This window comes from Polychytrium aggregatum (genome assembly GCF_025602895.1).
Source record: "Polychytrium aggregatum strain JEL109 chromosome Unknown BJ171scaffold_10, whole genome shotgun sequence".
NCBI lineage: Eukaryota > Fungi > Chytridiomycota > Chytridiomycetes > Polychytriales > Polychytrium > Polychytrium aggregatum.
The window spans coordinates 437,912-457,682 of record NW_026516212.1 but is presented as its reverse complement, the minus strand read 5'-3'; the positions used below and the strand labels follow the sequence as shown (position 1 = coordinate 457,682).

At 55.0% G+C, this 19,771-nt stretch overlaps 5 protein-coding genes across 5 annotated transcripts; 3 read left to right on the top strand and 2 right to left on the bottom strand.

Annotated features, from left to right (window-relative positions):
* The first annotated feature begins 7,315 nt into the window (after positions 1 to 7,315).
* Positions 7,316 to 11,478, top strand: BJ171DRAFT_496423 (acetyl-coenzyme A transporter 1-domain-containing protein). Its single transcript, XM_053110199.1, has 13 exons — positions 7,316 to 7,602; positions 7,990 to 8,111; positions 8,225 to 8,264; positions 8,451 to 8,548; positions 8,640 to 8,721; positions 8,898 to 8,932; positions 9,072 to 9,163; positions 9,458 to 9,578; positions 9,679 to 9,751; positions 9,907 to 10,106; positions 10,220 to 10,415; positions 10,501 to 10,520; positions 10,696 to 11,478. Exons 1-13 carry the CDS (start codon positions 7,425 to 7,427, stop codon positions 11,086 to 11,088), a joined length of 1,650 nt encoding a protein of 549 aa, XP_052968714.1. The 5' UTR covers positions 7,316 to 7,424; the 3' UTR covers positions 11,089 to 11,478.
* A 1,084-nt stretch (positions 11,479 to 12,562) lies between these two features.
* Positions 12,563 to 13,714, top strand: BJ171DRAFT_496413 (uncharacterized protein). The gene has a single exon (XM_053110198.1). It carries the CDS (start codon positions 12,815 to 12,817, stop codon positions 13,496 to 13,498), a length of 684 nt encoding a protein of 227 aa, XP_052968713.1. The 5' UTR covers positions 12,563 to 12,814; the 3' UTR covers positions 13,499 to 13,714.
* On the bottom strand, positions 13,615 to 14,335 carry BJ171DRAFT_496412 (uncharacterized protein; the record flags this gene model as incomplete). The annotated part of the gene is made up of 2 exons (XM_053110197.1): positions 13,615 to 13,949; positions 14,011 to 14,335. The coding sequence occupies 2 exons, from the start codon at positions 14,333 to 14,335 to the stop codon at positions 13,732 to 13,734; spliced, it is 543 nt and encodes a 180-aa protein (XP_052968712.1). The 3' UTR covers positions 13,615 to 13,731.
* A 1,045-nt stretch (positions 14,336 to 15,380) lies between these two features.
* BJ171DRAFT_496404 (casein kinase substrate phosphoprotein PP28-domain-containing protein) lies at positions 15,381 to 16,492 on the top strand. The gene is made up of 4 exons (XM_053110196.1): positions 15,381 to 15,536; positions 15,723 to 15,913; positions 16,115 to 16,263; positions 16,372 to 16,492. The coding sequence occupies exons 1-4, from the start codon at positions 15,426 to 15,428 to the stop codon at positions 16,452 to 16,454; spliced, it is 534 nt and encodes a 177-aa protein (XP_052968711.1). The 5' UTR covers positions 15,381 to 15,425; the 3' UTR covers positions 16,455 to 16,492.
* Positions 16,493 to 16,685: 193 nt separating this feature from the next.
* On the bottom strand, positions 16,686 to 19,098 carry BJ171DRAFT_496401 (adiponectin receptor protein 1). Its single transcript, XM_053110195.1, has 7 exons — positions 18,965 to 19,098; positions 18,245 to 18,806; positions 18,037 to 18,065; positions 17,878 to 17,945; positions 17,631 to 17,753; positions 17,308 to 17,436; positions 16,686 to 17,147 (listed from the first exon to the last, which is right to left on the bottom strand). Exons 1-7 carry the CDS (start codon positions 18,981 to 18,983, stop codon positions 17,001 to 17,003), a joined length of 1,077 nt encoding a protein of 358 aa, XP_052968710.1. The 5' UTR covers positions 18,984 to 19,098; the 3' UTR covers positions 16,686 to 17,000.
* Positions 19,099 to 19,771: the final 673 nt, after the last annotated feature.

Here is a 19,771-nt window from a genome sequence, read left to right as displayed (position 1 = left end):
GCACAGGGAGCACGTCACCAGGCCCAGCCGAGGGACAATCGTTGCCGGGTGGTCTGTCGGGCTCAGCAGCGGTGGTCAGCGACGGCCGCTGTCAGCTCAACCAAGGCGAGCCCGGCGGTGGGAAAGAGCTTACCCCGCCTCCAGTCCACGCCGGACTTGCAGCGGGCTCGCAGCGAGTCCATGGAGGGCAGCCTCGATTGTGGTGGTGGATGGGCGTCCATGGGCGGCCTGGGCCAAAGTAAGCGCATATCCGGCGCAAACAAACTGCCCGTTACGGCTGGCCGAGAGCAAATGCATCTGTGGCGTTCTCGGTGGTGGAGGCGGTTTGTGCATTTCGTGCGGCTCTCCACAGCTGCGGCCTGGTGTATGGACCATACCCGAGGCGGTCGCACAACGCCACCTGGCTCGCCACCAACCGGCAGACGCGCACAAGCCGCCCAAGAGGCCGCCGAGCAGCGCCGTCGCCGGGAAATGAGGGGCTGCGTGAAGGCATGCACTATGAAAAAAAAGCTGACGTGTAAATTACGCGTTGGCCAATACTTCCCTCGCAAATCCCCCACCGGACTCAGCATAACAAGGAAAAACACGTCTTCTCGCGTTTTGTTTTGCCTTGGGGGTCGCGTCTGGCCACTGAAGCGACCGCGACGGGCTCGGGTCACCCGCATTTCTCCTTGTTCGTCCAGGTTGCTGGCTCCCTGGGTGTCCCCGAACCCGCACTGCCACATCCCGTGGAGCCCTCGGCCAATGGGCTGCTTCCGTTCACGTGACATGGCATCCGAGTCATCCCGGCTTTTCACTGTCTTCCGCGACTCGTTCACTGTCCATGACCCCCGGCTGCTTTCCTGACTCATCTGTGTTCATGGGTCATCAGAGCCTTCGGACTTGGACAAAAACCGGGCATTTCCGCCCCCAGTTGCTTCGTCAATCTCCTCTTGATCCTTTCTCCCCTCGACCTTCTCATCCGACTCTAATCATGAGTTCAGCCGCTCAACCATCTGGGCACGATCACCCAAGGCATACTCCATATCCAATATCATCGACCAGGGTACCATCCTCGATAAATAGGGCTCACGATGGGCTTCCCAAGAACAGATCCATCTGTCGTTGTCGCAAGTGTAGCACCGATTCGCAAGGCTTCAGGATTGTCTCCAGAACGACCTACTACGACCACTTCTATCGCTATGGCTTTCCACCTGGAGTCCCCCCTGTTCACATGTACTCGCTCAAAGATCCTCAAGAAAACACAGCTGGCCATCTTTCTTCGTTCCCTCACCGTCCTATTACAAGCATATGCGAAAATAACCCCAATTTGCGAACTTCGCCGACATTTCATCCCCCAGTGTTGGTGGTAGATGAACTGCGACCACATGGGATAACATCGCAGCGACCTTCATTGGGTAAGACTGAGCACCTGATATCACATTCTCGCTAAATTTTTGTGTGCGTCACGGTTTCAGTCTTGAGCAATAATCAGTGATCTGTGCTTGGACGCTGCCAGAGCTCACTACGAAATGACCAATACACTCTCGATTTGTCCGACTTTGTTTCTTCATCCTTGGCCTGGCCCAAAGGCTCACCCCGCGCATTTGAGCACGAGAGCATGGATATCCAAACAGGAGCATCTATTCAGCAATGCACCCAAGACAACGAAGGCCCTGCTCCAGCTCAATTTGAACGCTGCCCTTCGTGGTCGCCAAGCATGTGGGCATCGCGGGACTCTGAAGAAGCGTCCATGTACTACGAAGACTCTGAAGACTCTTCGATAGACTCAGAAGACACCACTTCAAGCTCACCGAGAGAATTCGATGACATTTCGGGTGAGATATCAACGTCACCCGGCCTGATCGTATCGTCGAATCTTCCTGGTCTTGCTTCAGAGTCCGGTTGACTCATATAAATGCCACGGTTCACCTTCCAGGACAGTATCCGGATAGCTTCCTCGGCCACTTTCGACTGCTTGAAATGAATGAAGATGATGAAGAAACTGGTGACGAAGAGCCCCGCATATCAGATGGTGAGTCAAATTCAAAGGACAGATAGCAATCCGATGTAGCATCCGAATTGATGTATTCACCCGCGGCTTTCCCCCAGATATCCCGCCCTTCTATTCGCAGCTGGTCAAGGTGTTGACCGAGTGCAATGTTACCGACAAAGCCATCAAATCTGTCCTTAATCATTGCAACAAATTCCAAGGATTGTCATTACCAGCTGCACCCAGTCTGTACAAGATCCAAAAGATCATTTGTTGCGAGTGGAACGAGTATCTTCAGAGGCTTCCCTGCTGCCCAAACAGCTGCATGGGATTCGACATCAATGATAACCAGAGTCGAATATGCACGTTTTGTGGAGAGGATGCTTATGCGACGGTGAACGAAAAACTTCTGAATGGCGGCATTCAACCACAACTGAGGCCGATTCAGACCTACAAGTATTTCGATTTTGTTCAGATACTTCAGACACTCTACCGAAATCCAACTATGGCAGAGTTGATGATGTACAGAGCAAACAGAGCGAGCGAACCAGGTACTTTCCACCCGTATTATTTCCCAATACTATATTGCTATATGGTGCTCTGAACTCACCAAATCTGAATCTTCAGGCGTCATGAGCGACATTTTCGATGCCGAATATTACCAGCACCTTTGTAGTCGCTCAATGTTCCAGCAGCCCACCGACGTTGCTCTCGGGCTGCATTTTGATGGCTTCAATATCAATCAGAGGTACGCCCGCTCTCTGTTTCAAAATCAGATTATAACCACAGCTGACCTTTGTATCTGGTGTAGGCAAAGCCATCAATCGTGGGGCTTCATCTTGATCAACTTCAATCTTCCACCTGCTCTGCGCTACAAAAAGGAAAATCTCATTACGGTCTTGCTTACGCCTGGTCCACGATCGCCTCGTGACTTTGATACATTTTTGAAGCCGTTTTTCGAAGATATGAAGAGACTTGAGACCGGTGCGTAAGCCCCTCTGGTGTGGATCACTTGGTCACTCCACATAATCCTCGCGAGAGCACGCTGCTGACGGAGCAATGTCTCTCGCTCCCAGGTGTTGAGGCGATAAGGGTCGACAAAAATGGCGTGGAACATTCTTTCACTCTCCGAGGTCACTTGCTGTACTGCCAGAGTGACATGCCCGGATCCAACAAATTCGGTAAATTTTCTGGGCACACCGCCACGAAGGGCTGTCGTCTCTGCGAAATAACGGCCACGAGGGCCGGGGGTGCCATGTGCTTCTATGAACGTGACACTCCCAGTCCATACCGCACCGAAGAGAGTCTGAACAGAATATGGGAGGCCATCGATCAAGACGGCATGCCCCGAAACGGTACGTTAACGAGACGAGTCAGGGCGTTGTTTTCGACTCCGATGTTAACATTAACTATGTTGATCAGGGATCGTGGGGCGACCAGGTGTAACTCAACTTGAGTCCATCGAGCTCAGCTTCTGTCTTCCTCTCGATCTGATGCATGTGATCTCGAACATCGGTCCACTCATGATGGAGATTTGGAATGGAACGCGGAAGGCTCCCTCATCCTCAAGTTTGGACCAAAAGATCACGTCCAAGTGCCTGAAAAAGATCGGAAGATGGATCAGCGAAGGCAGGATTCAGATTCCAACAGGCTTTGGTGCCTCTTGTCGGGACCCTGTCTCATACAAAAGCTTCAAAACCGAAGAATGGAAGAATTGGATTATCATGTACTCCCTACCTCTGCTCAATGCGGCGGGCTTTCCACTAGAACACTTGTAAGCTCTTGATATTGTACCCTGCTCGAACCGGGGCCCGTCCTACGGTCGATGAGATACTTGATTCGAATTGATCCTAACAGTGATGCTATTGTGCCTAGATTGGGATGGAGGCGCTTTGTCTATGCCCTTCGATTGATGCTGCTTCCCCAGTTGAATGTTGCTCAATGCAATCAGATCGAGAGAAATCTTCAGAGGTTCCAGGAGTACTACACAGAGCAAGTAGCACGAGACAGCAGTCCCTTCACTTGAGGATGTTGGGCAGCTCACTAATTCTCAATATCTAACCACGTATACTCGAAATGTATTCACCAGGTCAATCGCAAATCTCCCAGAGTCACTCGAACCTCCTCCAGACAGAGCTCCAGACCTGTCTGGACTTCGTTTGATGAAAACCTACGTGCATCAGCTCCAACACTTGCCTAGGTGCATCCGATTGTTTGGACCCTTGGTATATCAATGGCAGTTTGAAATGGAAAGAACCTGTGGTCGCCTGAAGCTCATCGGGCGATCGAAGGTCCATCCAGTGGACAATATGGCCAATCGGCTCGTCCTCCAAAGCTCTCTGAGCGGTCCAAGCATTGCTCCGAACTTGACCTTGAGAGGAACATCCAGGTTGGGCGAAGACCCTGGGATATGGCCATCCTCCTTTGCAAACAATGGGCGGGCCTCGAATCAAGATAGCCGCGGAACCTTGTCTGGCCAGCAACAAAAGCTGAAACTACCTTCTGAACAAGTCGCGAAGCTAAAGAGCGCTTATGCCAGGACGATTTCTGCCAATTCCTCATACGGCTATCGTGAAGCCTTGCAATATGTCCATTCACTTTGGGATCAGAATTCGGACACTTGCTCCAAACACACCAAGATGGACGCGGGGGAACTACATGTCATATCTCAATCACATCGGATGAGCACGGCACATCATCGGATGAACTCTGTTGTGAAGGTAAGGCATTCGGCAGCGCGCGATAGCGAAGCCTCATATGAGCTAATGCATTCTGAATCTACAGGTTTGGACCAATATGCCCGATGCATCAGCAAGCAATCACCCATATTCTTCTGTCCGCTTCTATCAAGTCCAATATTTCATCAGCCACTCCTTTGATGGAGAAACAACAAACTGGGCATACTGTGTGATTCCAAAGATCAACATCAGATATGGAGATGACAGTTCAGGATACCGCCCATGCAACGAGTGCGCTACCTTCCACCTCGACAGCATGGAGTCAACGAATCATATCTTTGTTCCAGCCGATGCCATCGTTTCTACTGTCGGATACTTCGAGATGGAAGGCGGTGGGTACAGCTTTGCTGCAATTGGAGAGGCAAAGTCAGGCTGATACTTATATCAACCATTCCAGGTGGCTTTTATATTATCGAGCAAGATCCTCCGATTTGACAAGTCGATGCAAATGTCGCAGGTAGTTGGGCCAAAAAGTGCTTGAGGCCGCTTGATGACGAAGGGAGTTTGTCCGAACTTGACCCATAGTGACCATATCAGTGTAATGACAGGTCAAGTCGGAAGGTTTGGAATATAAATATCCCCCCGACCACCGCTTCCTGCCCGCTTCCGTCGTCAGGCTCAAGTCAATACTCCCCTCAGGCCCTCTCTATCCTAACTTCCTCGGCGGGCCCATGAGCCGATCGATGACATAGGTGCCGTTAAACGCATGCATATTGAGGATGAGCCGCATCATGAATATGTCTCTAATGTTTTTAACTCTAACGCTTCCTCTTTCACTATCTTGAATATGTCTCGAATGTAGGAAGCCATCCAAATCCAAGTAAGTCCCTTCATGACGATTGAGTATCATCTGAGAGAGCTCGAAGGCGACGCTTCAACTAACCGCATCGCTCATTCCCTCCAGATATCCTCGCCCCCATGGGACATTATCTTGATTATTATCATTTCGGGTTTGTTATCACTTGCGTTTTTACTGAACACGGCATATCATACCGCATTCTGTTTGCGACTCTGAGGTTAAACTGGCTGGTGGAGCAGTGACCACCGCGGGTTTGACCTAATCCTGGACTAGTTAGAACGGCCGAGGATTGCCCCAGGAGTTCACGGTGCCGCCCAACGGCGGTCGGAACTGGGGTGTCCGAAAGGCAGTTCTCAGAACGGGTCATGGTGAGGGAGAATGAGGATATGAGAGGTTCGGGGCCGGGAGAAACCGGGGCGGAGGGGTCCCGGAACGGAGCGGGACGGAGCGGGACGGCAAGCGAATGCCAAATCGGGCCAGAGCACGTGTGGGAAGCAACGCTGTTGATTGGCTAGCGAGCAGTCCCAAAATGGCATCGTTCGGACGAGGCTGCACCAGACTGTCGGCACACACGTGACTCATTCTGTGTCTTAATGTGCCTGCTGACCAGGTCCCGAGCCGAACACAGCCACTGTAGAGGGGTCACGTCCTATTTTTTTCATCGTGTCAGACGAGGCCTTTCTCGTTTGTCGGGTACACAGATCTGTGCGGCTGATACGGAGCGAGCCGGATGGCAGGCCGGTTGATACGGCTGCCGACCAGCAGCATCGCGACCAGCAGGCCGACCCAGCCAAGGACACCAGATCCAGGTCCAGGAGCATCTGGTCTGGGCGGATGCGATTGCGGGTGAGAGAGTGGGGGAGCACCGAGCATCGCCGAGCATCGCCGAGCATCGCCGAGGGGTCAGCGGGCCGGGCACCGAGCGGCGAGCACCGAGCGGCCGCAAAGAGACCAAGCCCAAAGAAAGAAAGGGAAAAGATAGAGAGAGAGATAAACCGGGGGCGGTGAGTTGGTGGGAAACGACAGTCAGTCAATAGGTGGGGTGGGAAACGACAAAGGCCGCCTCCGCCTGGTGTCGGCGCTGGCTGCGATGAGATGATCCGGCAGATGCCTTCAGCGCGACGGCGATTCCGGCCAGCGGTGTGTGTGGGCGAGTGCGGCCGCCACCAAATGGTGGTGTCTGTAGTGTCTCTGGCACCAGTACACGTTGGCAGGTGTCGTAGCATGGTCTCGATCTTGATCGATCAGCAACGGGCATTGTAATCGAGCTGCCGCTCAACGCATGACAGGTCTCTCCGACTCGGCGATACACCGACGTTGCGTGGGCATCCTGTCTGCATCCGGCCCAATGCCAGCCAGTCCAGCCCATCGAGCTCGCTTGAAGCGTCAATCGAGCCGAGCAGCCGCACCGGTTGGCGCTATCTGCTGCATGCGAATGATCGGCGGCAACTCCAAAGCAATCTCAAACTGGCAGTGATGGAGGAGCACTGTGAGCAAAACAAAAACACCGGCATTGGCCGTTGGGCGCTCTTCCTCGATACTGCCATGTTTTCGTGCCGGTGCCCGCTGCCAGGTCGTTTGCCAGACTCTCTCGGCCGCTTGCCAGACTCCAGGGCCCTGGCTGGTTGCTCGTCGCCAGCGCATCCTGCGTCATTGCCAGCACCGGCCGAGTGCCCGTCGTCAATGCCCCTGGGCCACCTCACAGGCTCGGTGTGGGGTTGTCGCTGGCCTGGACGCCGACAAAGTCAAGTGACGCCTTCGGCTCTGGGGTTGGTGCCTGACAAACAAAGCCCCCAGGTCTGCTGCGATGTGGCCTCGTCGCTCGCCTGTTCGGCACTGAAACAGCATCTCTGCCCCGGCTGGCCTGTCCCTTGAAAACCCGCAGCAAATCATATCCGGCCACACCGTCATTGACATGCCCGACGGGGGCGCACCCTCGCCCGCCATCTCCAGATCCTCGGCCAGAAAGGACTCGCCGCTCCTCCCTCGCTCGTCGTCCGACTCGTCGTCGTCAGCATCCTCCGATATGTCCCAAGACAGACCCGCAAATCTCAAGAAGGACCTGGGGAAGTTTATCCTCCTGGTGCTCCTCTGTAAGCGCTTTGATCGCCCAGATCTTCTGGGACCGAGCTCTGCTGCCACCTATTCCTTTTGCAAACTGCCTTCCCATCCACGGCTGCCCTTCGCTTCGCTGCCCTTGCCGACGTCCGCCTGCAAGCGTCCACGGCTGCAGATCTCGATTCTGCTCCGACTCCATTGAGATCCTGTCTCTGTCGTCCGTGATCTCGCATGCACAGCACAGGCCAACCATCTCCGCATCGCAGCTGCACACCTGCTCCGTTTGCATCGCTGATCACCCCACACCATCCTCGCCTACGTTTCGATCGCTTTGCAATCCTCGCTTTCGTTTCGATCGTCCCGCCATCACCACAATCTCTGTCGATGCGATCTGGCGATCCTTGAACTCATTCGTCCACTAGACACACTCCAAGGCGTCCCGCTCGGCCTTGTGTTTGGAAGCATCCCGTTCTTGCTCAAGTCCAAGCTGAGTTTTTCTGAAATCGCCATCTTTTCGCTGTCGTCGTATCCCTACTCTCTCAAGGTGGGCTGCTGGCCGGTGCTTCTTCACAAGCCTCCCCTCTCTGCAATCGCAATCGTAATCGTGCCCGTCTTGATCGACTGACGCCCGTTTGGTCTCGTCTTTCTCATCGCCAGCTCCTCTGGTCCCCCATCGTCGACTCGATCTACTTCAAATATATCCTTTTGCATTTGCTGGTTCTGCTGCAAGCAGCTTGAGCATCTTGCCTCGGCGCAAGGGCATCGAGCTAGAGTTCGGCATTTGTGACTTTACTCCTTCCTGCCGTCACTTGCATCGCGCTGGATCCATCCCCTGCTTTCTTGGCGCTTTTGTCCTTGACTCGGCTTTTTCTCTCGCCAATACCGATCGGACGAAGAAAGTCTTGGATCATCCCGATCCAAGCCATCACGGGCATATGGCTGTTCTCGCTGGGAGGCACCGTCGACAAGATTCTCACTCTGGTACGATACGATTCCGTCGCTTGCCGGCTTGAAGCTGCTGTCGGCTCGGTGTTGCGCGTTTTTTTAACCCTCCACGTCATCACGGCCCCAGGACGAGCTCCCAGTATGGTCCCTGGCCTTGACCTTCACGACGATCGTTTTTCTGTGTGCCACTCAAGACATTGCTGTCGATGGTGAGCCCCTCGCTCTGTTTGTCTGTGCGGCTCTGCTGTGCGATGCTCCGTGCTTGTCAACTCCCCCGCAGGCGACGTTGGTCTGCCGATCCACAGGCATCGGCCGTGCAGCACGGTCTCTGACTAATTGGAGCTGCCCGTTCTGTTCTGTTCTCGGGGACACCGCCGCTCTGCAGGATGGGCGTTGACGCTCTTGTCCCGTGAAAACAAGGTATAGTTTGAGCGCCGCACCACATTTGCTTCAGCGGGTCCCACTTGAGCATGGCCTTGCTCATCGACTGCCGAAGCGGAGCGGCATCGAGCTTGAAACACTTCCTGCTCGTCCCGTACTTATGCTCTCTGTACCGCAGATATATGCATCCACTGCCCAAACAATCGGCCTCAATTCGGGGTACTTTTTGTCGTTTACCGTCTTTCTGGCTTTCAATTCGCATGAGTTTTGGTAAGCCTTGGAGCGAGAATCTGGCCTGCCGAGTGGGCGATTATGCCGGTGTATTCGTATTGCGACAAACTCCAATGGACGCATGGGTGTGGTCCAGGATACTGGACATCGATTCAGTCAGATGCAATGCCGAAGAATAGGGATATCTGGACGCTCGAGCCTTCCAGCCGCTCAAAACTGCCAGCCCTGCATTGGCGAATGTCAGGCTTGATACCTCTCGGGGAATTCGCTCCGAATCGGAGATGGACTTGCGACCCGCACTGACCCAGCTTCTGCTTGCTCTCGGCTCGACAGCAACAAGTTCATCCGGTCCGTGCCCATGGACACCGGGCTCTTGCAGCTCGGGCCGTACCTGCAGTTCTGGGGCGTCATGTTCCTCCTATGCGACTTGTGGCTTATCTTTGTCCAGCGAGAGGTATGTCACGCCTGCTACTTTCAGCGGTATTCTTTGTATTGGTGGCAGTAGTCGAGATAGCCTTGGACTAAACTCGCTGCGGTTTACATGGCATCTCCAGGAGACCGACTCGGAGAGCACCGACGACATTCTCACCGTCTACAAGACCATCATGCGCGTATGCCTGATGCCACGTAAGTTGGCCGTGCTGCAGGATATATTACCAACCACCGCTGTGGGGCTGTGATCGGAGCAACACATCTCTGTCCTCGAACGGTACTGTGCTGCTGTATCGTCACGTCCTCGCCTGACGCCTGTGGCTATTTCATCCCCGTTGCTGTCCTCCCAGATATGCGCCAGTTTATCGTCCTGCTGATGATTGCCAAGATTGGATTTATCGCCAACGAGGCGGTGACGGGTTTGAAGCTTCTCGAGAAGGGATTCCACAAGGAAGACTTGGGAATGGCCGTCTTGATCGACTTTCCATTCCAGCTTTTGTTTGGATACTACGCCGCCAAGTGGAGCAATGGGCCCAAACCGCTGAGCCCCGTGAGTCCATTCGTGCTTGTTTGTCGCTGCACTGCATACGCTTGCAACAGCCCGATCGCTTTCGCGCATTCACTGACCGCCAGCGGCCAAATCCCATGCAATCGGACACTCAGTGGCTCAAAGCCTACTATGGACGCCTCTTGTTTGCCGTGATTGGCATGCTTGTCGTTGCCATGTTCCCGACAGGGGGAGTCACAACCACCTATTTGATCATTGTGATCACAAGCACCGTGCTGTCATCCTTTATGAGCACGGTCCAGTTTGTCGGAATGGGCAGCTTCTTCTCCAAGATTAGCGATCCGTCTATCGGTACGAGATAACATCGATCTCCAGTGGCTGGCGTGGCGCTTGTTCTAATTGCCTTGACAACTAATGTTAATATCTCGTTGGTCAGGCGGCACGTACATGACACTGGTAAGCGCCTTGGCCCTGTCGCTCATCCCTGATCAATGCTGCTCTGTGCTGCTCTGTGCTGCTCTGTGCTGCTCTGTGCTGCTCTGTGCGGCTTGAAACAGAAGACAGCGGCGACGCCGGTCTCTGCTAGGATGATATTTTCTGACTCACTGCGATGCCTGGGCTTTTGGAACAGCTCAACACCTTGAGCAACCTCGGCGGAACTTGGCCTCGCTACTTTGTGCTGAAGGCCGTCGACCTCTTTACCGATTCGACATGCAGCCTGAACGATCCCGTCACAAACGAGGCGATCCAGTGCCTTGACGACCATACCCGCCACCTGTGCAAGAACATTGGCGGCGTCTGCAATACTGCCCGTGACGGCTACTACTACGTGGGCACGGCCTGCGTTGTCTTTGGCCTGGCAGCGCTGGTGTTTTGGATCAATCCGGTCATCCAGCACCTTGATCGCCTCTCGGATCACTCCTGGAAGCTCAAGAAGCAAGAGGACAAGGACGCCAAGCCCCGACTCAAGAAGCAAGCTGGCAAAGACTCTGCCCGCAGCGGCAAAGCCAGAAACCAAGACTGATGCGCTTGCGAGACCGAAGCCGTCCAAAGGCTGGGGGTTTTGTACCAGACGGAGTGATAGGTCATGATTGAACGAGCCAAGACGGTTTGTGTGGCTGCCCGTAAAACCCTGGGACCGCACGATTCCGACTCGTCGATGAACTGGATTCGCTCGGCACGAATAGTTGTGCCGAATTCCACTTTGCTTTTCTTGTCGTCCAAACTGGCCATACACGCTTGATTGAGCAGCGTGTATGTCATCAGAATAGATCAACAGGTCCGAGGCAGCCGTGCTTCAGACGCGATGAACGATACTGCGTATGGGCGGAGGGTGGAGACACTCGGCTGTGAGCCGGATATCATCGCACATTGCACATTGCACATTGCACATTGCACATTGCACATTGCACATCAGCATCCCACATCGCACATCAGTATCGGCATCGCCCCACACGTCGCAGTTGGCACAGCAACAGCACCGACGCAAAAATAGGCATGCGGCGCAGCAGGTCGCACAGAAAAACGACCGGCGCGGACAGCCCCGCATACACTATGAAAAAAGCTCTTGTTAAAAAAATGAGCGAGAACGAAAAAACGCGCTCTCGGAGCCACCTCGGTCGGCGAGAAGAGCAGTCTCTGGCGAGAGACCCCCGAGGGAAGGCGAGAAGCCTCTCGCCGTCACACACACACACACACACACACACACACACACACACTTTGCACAAGGGAGTCAACCACCTCACATCGACCATCCCAAGAGGGATGGCAACCCCGAAGTGGACTGCCCAGAATATGGGCGACCCGGCATCCACTGTAGAAATACTCAAGGAACGGTGCAAGATACTTACAGTCTATCCAGAAATAAACGGGACAGTCACTTTCTGGCTTCTGAAGCCCGCTGACTGACTTGTAGGCCCAGCGGGCAGGCCATGGCATTGCACTCCTGTCTTCGTCGGCAATCGCTTTGTTTTGGTTGGTTTGGGAAGCATGGTCTTGAATACACCCGGCCGATCTCCTGTGACGATGATCGACTGACATACCGAGATCATGTTCCTGGCTGCATTGATGTCTCGATCCCACAGCGTATGGCAGCTTGTACAGCTCCGTACATAATGTGGTTTCTCGACATCAAGATACTCGGGTGACTCAAGTCGCTTGAATTCCCGGCAGTGTGAGCACACCTGTGATGTGTTGAACTCGTTCACCGAGCACACATGGATCTTGGAGACGGATGGGTCTGGTGGTCGTCTCTGGTGGTGGTGGAACTGCTCAAAGTACTTGGCAAACCTGAGTCTCCTGGGACTGGAAGCATATCCCTTCCCCTGTTTCCAGGAGGCATTCCCAAAGGCAATCACCACCTCGGTCTCCTTTGGTGCCTGGTCGATGACTTGCTTGCACATCTCGTGGACGTGCGCTGTCGCTTGGTGTGGAGATCGAGTCGCTTGAATCGCCGTCGCCGGGTCAGGCTGAAGTACAGCTGTTTGTCCAGCATGTCTCCATCGAACACATGGTAGATGTATCGCAAGAAAGAAGGCACTCCAGGGATCTTGGGGCTCGGTGTGGTGCTCATCCATTTCTGCAGACCAAGGATCCTGTGGGTGCTCTGGATCCACTTGGTCGCCTGGGTGGTGCCACATCGATGCTGGTACTCCTTGTTGGAGAACGACACAATCTTCTCGTTGGCACGCTGTGCCTTGGTCACCTTGACACCGTCTTGCTCCTGGATGGATGGTTGACCGGGTGCCCGAATGACAGCGGTGAAGATCGATCCCACACCAGGGTCGATCCCGATCCATGTGATCCGAGAGTCGTCAATGGGACCGACCCTGGCCTGGATCTTCTTCTCGGGAGTGAGCTTGAGTGTCTTGTCGTCCTTGTCCACGGTTTCTGGCTTGACATCAGGATCCTTCTTCAGGATCTTGTACCTGAGTGTGGTGATTGAGCACCCGACCCCATCGGTGGTGATCTCGCAACCAAAGAGCTGCTTGCCTTCCTCCCTGGCACCAAAGAGTCTCGACTCCAGCTTGAAGTTGGTCTGCCAAAAGGTCTCTTGCTTTGTGGTGCCATTGACCTTGGTCTTCAGGTCGTCCCACTTGAGACCAGTGCCAGTCTGGTATCCAAGGATCTCCCACAGTGCTTTGGTGTCGAGCTTGATGTACTTGGCTCTGGCATCGCAGAGCGGGACCAAGGTGCACTGTGCTCGAGGGATGTTGAGGCGCTTCTTGGTCTGGGCAAGCCGGTCGGTCAATCGCTTGATCCGCTTCGTGTTCACAGCGATCTGCTTGCACACCTCCTCGTGCTGGGTCTGGAGTGCGTTGTGCTTGTCAGGCAGCCTTCGTTCGATAGCGCAACACATTTCCTCGTTCAGTCGCCCACGCTCTCCTTTCAGATCATCGGTATCCCTCGCGAGCCTGGGAATGATCATCTTCTGAAAGACCACCATGAAGAGGGCCTCCTTCAGGTGGGTCAGGCGAGAGACCTCACTGACCAGAATTGGTACGACTTTGTACAGGCTCTGGTGGCTTTCGTACCGAAACTCATACAACTGGTCGGCATGGTGGGCGAAGGATTTCCTCAGATCACCGAGGAGTGTCTTGGAGAGGGGATTCTCCATCAGCTTGACAGTTGTCGACGTGTGTATGACGTTTCACATCCTTGGGAGCAATCAGGGCCAGGTTGCAGTATCGACGGAGGAGAGACCAGTATCGATCCACGATGTGGGTCTCGCAGTTGACAGCATAGGTCTTGACAGCCAATGCGAGAACCTGCGAGCCAGTACCCTTCGGGAGGGACACTGGAGGCAGGACACACGATTCGCTCCATGTACTTCGATACATCTCATAGGTGTCGATGATGTGCCTGTCATCTTCTGGGGTGTTCGTCCTGACACCCACTGTTCCTGTTTGCACCATATTGAAGCACTTTCGAACAAACGAGGAATCACTCGACGACACGGTGGGGAGAGTGATGCCCTCGTCCAAGCACCGCCTGAGATGCAGCTCCAGGAGACGAGATGCTTCGTACTGCACTTGTGTCATGGCTCGGACGGTCTCCTCGATCTTGTCGTGCAAGGCATCGTTCTTGATGATGGCATCGAGGGTGCACTTGACGATCGAGTACTCGGCCTTGGCATACTCGTTTGGGCCACAGTCAGGCAAGGTAGAGCTCCAGAGTGGGTTCTTCTTGGTACACAATGAACTGTTGCTTCTGGCATGACCCACTTGCTTGCACGTGGCACATACAGGGACCTTGGGTGCTTGGCTGACCATTTCAGCGACCGAGGCAGGGCTGCTGTCAACTCTGGCTGTACACTTCTTGGTGAAGGGTCTAACATGGTTGGTCAATCCACAGGAGGGACACGATTTGATAGTGGGCTTCTTGGCCACAGGAGAGTCATTGGGTGATCCCGGTCGGGATCGGGGGTGTCTTTCGCTTGGGAGCCATCTGGCGAGAAAATAGCAGCGATGGCTGGTTCTTGTCAGGAACGGAGCTGGACTTTGGCACCAGACAGCTGATGGTAGTCGAACGGACGGTCGTAGGACGAAGGGGAGTGTATTCAATAGCCTAAGGGCAGGATACAAGAGGCAAGGTGAGGTGCTGGTTCTGAGGCCACAGCACCTCGTTTATATCTCTAAACGCCGTCCTTGTTCGCCGCAGATTTTTCTTCCACTACAAGGGAGATTGGTTATCTGCGACGGGGGGAGATTAGATCCGAACGTTTCCCTCGCCCGCCGGGAGGTTTCATGTCAGTGCCTTACCCAACCTTGCACATCAAGGAAACAGGACACGGGTTGGGGCGCCCATGAAACCATCCACCGGGCGTGGGAACGCGGTTCGTGACAGCTCTGCCCTTGGGGAAGAAGGAATCTCCTCAAAACCAGCGCATTTTGGGCTGGCAGAGATGCTCACAGTGGCGTCCTCGATTCAGATCCAGAAACGCATCGCTCGCTCAATCAATCGTGGGAAGACATCTTGTCAAGGTGAGTCTTGCCTGATAGCCAAACGATCATGTCATCTCGCTGACACACAGCCACGCTTGACTAGGTTTCCAACCAGAGAGATTCAGATGGTGGTGGTCCTTGTCCGCAATCGGAGTGGAGCTTCCAACAATGATACAATTGGTCATTCCTCCACACCAATTGCCCACCACCACCGTCAATCGGCTCAAGACGATACCAAATGCCGTCAACCGACCATGGCCGGATTCCAACTTTTGCTGCGCCACATCCAACGTGACTTTCAGGTGACCGAGATGAGCAGCCGCGAGGGGGACGGAAAAAATTGATAGTGATATGAGGCAACCGTCGCTCCACTCCCGGCCAGATTTCACCATCATCCAGGACAGCTCACGATCCAGCCATGACCATCGGCGGCAACAAGAGCAAGCAGACCAAGAGCAAGCGCGGCGGAAAGGGTCCGTCGACCCCCTCCCGGTTCTCCAGAAATGACGACGAGTCCTTCTGGGACGAGGTTTGCATCTGTCCGCAGCAACAGCAAAATTCCAGAAGCGCTTCCTGGAGCCTGAATCGACCTACGGGTCGGTCGCTCTGTGTCTGAGCGGGAGCTCGTAGTGGTGCGCAAGCCGCTGCGAGCTTGTTCCTGCCAGGATCCTTCCCCACAATTTCTGACAAGAGCGCTTTCCGTCTGGCCCGACAGCCCCGCGAAAACCCTGGTGCTGGTCCGGACAATTCTGGTGACGAGGAAGATTCCGAAAACGAGTCTGAGCGACGGCCCGCCGAGATCATTCCCTCGAGTGAAATCATCAACCCCAACCGTGCTACCCAGAAGAACGTCAAGCTGTCGGACCTTGGTTCGTCCGGCCCCGTGGAGCTGAGCCGACGAGAGCGGTGAGTATCTCGAGCCAAGGGCTGTTTGCTGGTCAGTTTGCTGGCCAGTTTGCTGGCCTGATCCGTCCGGTCGTTGGTTAGGCGACGATAGCCAGCGTCCCTGCAGCAATATCTTGTTCAAGCGCTTGAACAGCGGCAGCTCAAGACCAGCGCAGTTGACGGACGCAGAACCTTACACCCTCGATTTTTTGGCCCCTAAAGTGAGGAGATCGAGCGGGAGCGCAAGAAGGCCGAGTTCTGGAAGGCCCAGGCCGAGGGCAAGACCGACCAAGCCCGTGCCGATCTGGCCCGCCTGGCCATCATCCGCAAACAGCGCGAAGAGGCCGCCAAGAAGAAGGCCGAGGAAGCTGGTAAGGGAATGATGTCCTGCGCCCGCCGCACCCTGACCTGGGGAAAGCGCACCACTAATTACGGATGCTCCCTCTGTCTGGCAACCGCCCCCCGATGTCCTCATCCAGCCAAGGCTCAGGTGAAGGCATCCAAGGCCGAGTCACTCGCATCCAGCAAGTCCGTCATCTCCTCCCGCCTGGGCAAGAAATAAAGTCGCCCAGCTGCGGCTCTGGCTCTGGCTCTGGCTCTGGCTCTGGCTATCGGACCTGGCTTCACTCAACGCCGGTGTCCCTCCATGCCCTGCCTCCACCCCTCAACCGAGTGTTTTCGCGATGACTGTCGACGGCTTCAAAGGAAAAACGCCTGTGTCTTTTGCCATGGGATATCTTGTCTGCTTCATGGGTTCGCTTCCACGATGGCGTGTGCTTCCCCACTCCTGGGAAAGTGGCTTCAGTTTGCAGCTTTCACAAAAGTGGGCCGGACCACCTTCTTCCAGATCTCCGAATACACACGAACCCATCCGCCACATCCACCACCGTGTCTTTCGATAGGGTCTCGCTCCTGATTCCCTTGAGTAACGGAGAATATGGAAAAGCTGTGTTCTACGGAGTACGAGTCTCATGAAAGCCAAGCACAGCGCATCAAGAATGCAGAGCGGTGCACCGACACCCGCCAAGGGCAGCGCGAGCAGAGGCAAGGGCGGAGAAGGTTCAGATGAAGATTCAGGTATCGCAAGAGCAACCAGGGACAGGCAAACTCAGGCCACACTATGCACAAGCTGGTCCATCGAAGTCAGGCACTGCGGGTTCATCTGGTGCCACCAAGTGTACGCCGCAATCATGCCGCGGTAATGCACGACAGCAGCGGAAACAACGAGGATATGGAAGATTTGATGCGAATGGAACTGAGGCGGCGAAAAGTGAGCGGCTGTGAGTTGAATCGACCACGACCAAGGCCACGATGCAACCACAGTTTGGCGCAGCGTGAGATTCAGCTGCAAGTCAAATTGCTTCGGTCCGGCCACTCTGCCTTGGAAAGCCTCATGATGGGAGTAGGAAACGTACCCAAAAGTCAAACTTTCCGGGAAACCACCGCTCGGGAACACGCGAGGCGTAGATGAAAGCTCCAGCGACGTAGAGAACGCCCTCAGTAATGACCGACGAGAGCGACATGGAGCGCTCCGCAAACAGCGCCTGCGAGAGCAGAGTGCGGACGATATCAGATCGAGCGATATCAGACGATGCAAGCGACGCGGGGCCATGTCGGTATCGAGTGAGTTGGTGTTGATAATGAATGGAGTCGTGGCGTGCGACACCACAGGTCGGCCTCATCGGTGCGATCGAGATGGCCCAAGGGGGCAATCGCAGCGGAAAGCTCGGACACTTACCCCAGAGGCAATCGTCGTGTGCAGAACAGGAATGATTCCCGACAAACCGAGCGATGTGAACAGAATAGCACGGGTTTGTCGGTATTGGGGACGGCTGAAGTGCTTGGAGACGCTGATGACGATCTGAGGAATGCTATGGATCTTAGTAACTCGACAGCATGCATTCCCTGTGACCGATCCGGTGGAAGAAAACGCACAGATGCACCCACAGTGGGTCGAGGGCAGCACAGGGCGGGACAGGCCATACCGTTCCAGTTCCGAGGACGACCATCGAGGTAATGTAAACAGCTTGGAAAGTAGTCTGGCAGTAGAATGCTGAGGAGGCCAAAGGCAAGAATCGGACCTCGATTCAGCTGCTTGAAGGACCCACAAGGCGCTACAAGCGGCTACAAGCGGCTGCACCTACCATAGTAAAGGGCAGGGACGAAGGATCCGCTGGGGAAGAATCCATGTCGATGACAGTTACGATCAGCATTCGCTCAATGCATGGGAGCAGCCAGTGCACGGAGCGACGCTACAGCGAGAACAGAGGGACAGGGACAGGGACAGGGACAGGGACAGGAACTGGTGGCAATGTGGATACGCACTACTGCCTGCGGCAAGCGACGACTTACACAATCAAAAAGACGATGCCCACATAGTCGGCCTTGTTCCAGGCCACTGAGACCTTCTCGGAGTGGCAGCAGAACAGGTGGAAGAATGTCGACAGCGCCAGACAGCCGATCGCGCTCAGGATAAAGATGACCAGCACCGTAACGTCGCTCCACTTTGCGGTGTCGACGACGGGGATGGCTCGGTAGAGGGTGTATCCAAAGAGGGCCAGGAAGAGCACGGCGCCGATCAGGTGCGAATAGACGTTGCCGGTTTCATTGTGGATGTAGAACAACGACTGGGCACAGGCTTTGTACGAGTAGCAGATACGGCGGTAGCCCGTGAAGATGTAGATGTTGTCCTGGTACCAAGCTGGCATCTCGCTGCGCGAGACGGTTTTGCTGATGCTGCCCGCAAGGTCGGCGGTGGTGTTGGTGGGCGATTCGTCTTCATCGACGAGTTGGTGGGAGCGCCCGTCCTGGGTGGGCTCGCTGTCCTCATGGCGGTCGACTGGCTCAGAGTGCGAGATGCTTTCGATCTTGGTGATGTGAGACATGCCGGTTTTGTCGCCTTTGCGGGAATAGACTGGGCAGTCGAGGATCGCCGACATAACGGGCGGCGGGTCAGGAAAGCGGCAGCTGGGACGCACTCTGTGGATCGGCAGCAAGCAAGTCGGGCTGCGTGACCAAGTGTGGCATGTCCTCCAAGGGACGAGATTCCTGAGGGCAGCAGCCGGGACCCACCTGATGTTGGGGTGCTCATGGCGAAAGGGGAGTGCTGGCCAAGCACAAAAGAGAGACTGTGGGCCCAGGACAAGCTGCTGGAACGGAGACTTTATGGGGCTCACGACCGGCAATCCGCGATCGGCCCGCTTTGGCCCCTGCCCCCCAAAAGCCGCCGTGGCCAATCGCGGTCTTGGCGCTCATGTGGAAACCCTGGCCGGTTGTCAGGATGAACACGGGGCATTGCTGGTGGTGCGACGATGGAGCGGCATGCAGGATACAGACACACTTGGATCTGGGCCTGGGCGGGGAGCCAAGATCGGCCGCTTGGCTGTGACGGCCGGTCATGCATGATCCGGGCGGGCTGGGCAGATCTGGGCGGATCTGGGCGGATGATGGTGTTTAAGCGAGCCAGCGGTCGGCCTCCGAGCCCCACCAACAGCTGGCTGTATCTCGGCGCCATCTGCGGGAAACAACACAGCGCACGGCACGGTCCAACCAACGAGACAGCGTCGCTGGCCAGTATCGATGTGGATACAATGGAGCCAGTTCATTGCGATGCAGTCAGTCACCCAAGCATCAAATGTATTGGTCCTTTTCTACATATACACCACCACATTGCAACTGTTTTTGTTGTGCATGTGCATGTGCATGCAATCCAGACATGTCGCAGTCCACGTCGATCAAAGGCAAGAAACCCGCCGACAGAGAACGCATATCGAGCACATTGGGGAGGCACAGCGAACACGGAATCAGTACGACAGTCGCTGGGATTGGGCCTGCTGCACCTTTACCTTTGCTCAACAGGTGCAAAACTTACAAAAAGCG

Coding starts and splice junctions, on each gene's coding strand:
- BJ171DRAFT_496423 (XM_053110199.1), top strand. CDS start 7,425: ATGCCCGACGGGGGCGCACCCTCGCCCGCCATCTCCAGATCCTCGGCC. Junction 9,164..9,457: donor TTCAATTCGCATGAGTTTTG/GTAAGCCTTGGA, acceptor TCGGCTCGACAG/CAACAAGTTCATCCGGTCCG. Junction 10,107..10,219: donor GGCCCAAACCGCTGAGCCCC/GTGAGTCCATTC, acceptor TCGGACACTCAG/TGGCTCAAAGCCTACTATGG.
- BJ171DRAFT_496413 (XM_053110198.1), top strand. CDS start 12,815: ATGACAGCGGTGAAGATCGATCCCACACCAGGGTCGATCCCGATCCAT.
- BJ171DRAFT_496404 (XM_053110196.1), top strand. CDS start 15,426: ATGACCATCGGCGGCAACAAGAGCAAGCAGACCAAGAGCAAGCGCGGC. Junction 15,537..15,722: donor ACGAGTCCTTCTGGGACGAG/GTTTGCATCTGT, acceptor CTGGCCCGACAG/CCCCGCGAAAACCCTGGTGC. Junction 16,264..16,371: donor GAAGAAGGCCGAGGAAGCTG/GTAAGGGAATGA, acceptor GTCCTCATCCAG/CCAAGGCTCAGGTGAAGGCA.
- BJ171DRAFT_496401 (XM_053110195.1), bottom strand. Junction 17,754..17,877: donor TCGTCCTCGGAACTGGAACG/GTATGGCCTGTC, acceptor AGCATTCCTCAG/ATCGTCATCAGCGTCTCCAA. Junction 17,437..17,630: donor ACACGACGATTGCCTCTGGG/GTAAGTGTCCGA, acceptor CTGCTCTCGCAG/GCGCTGTTTGCGGAGCGCTC.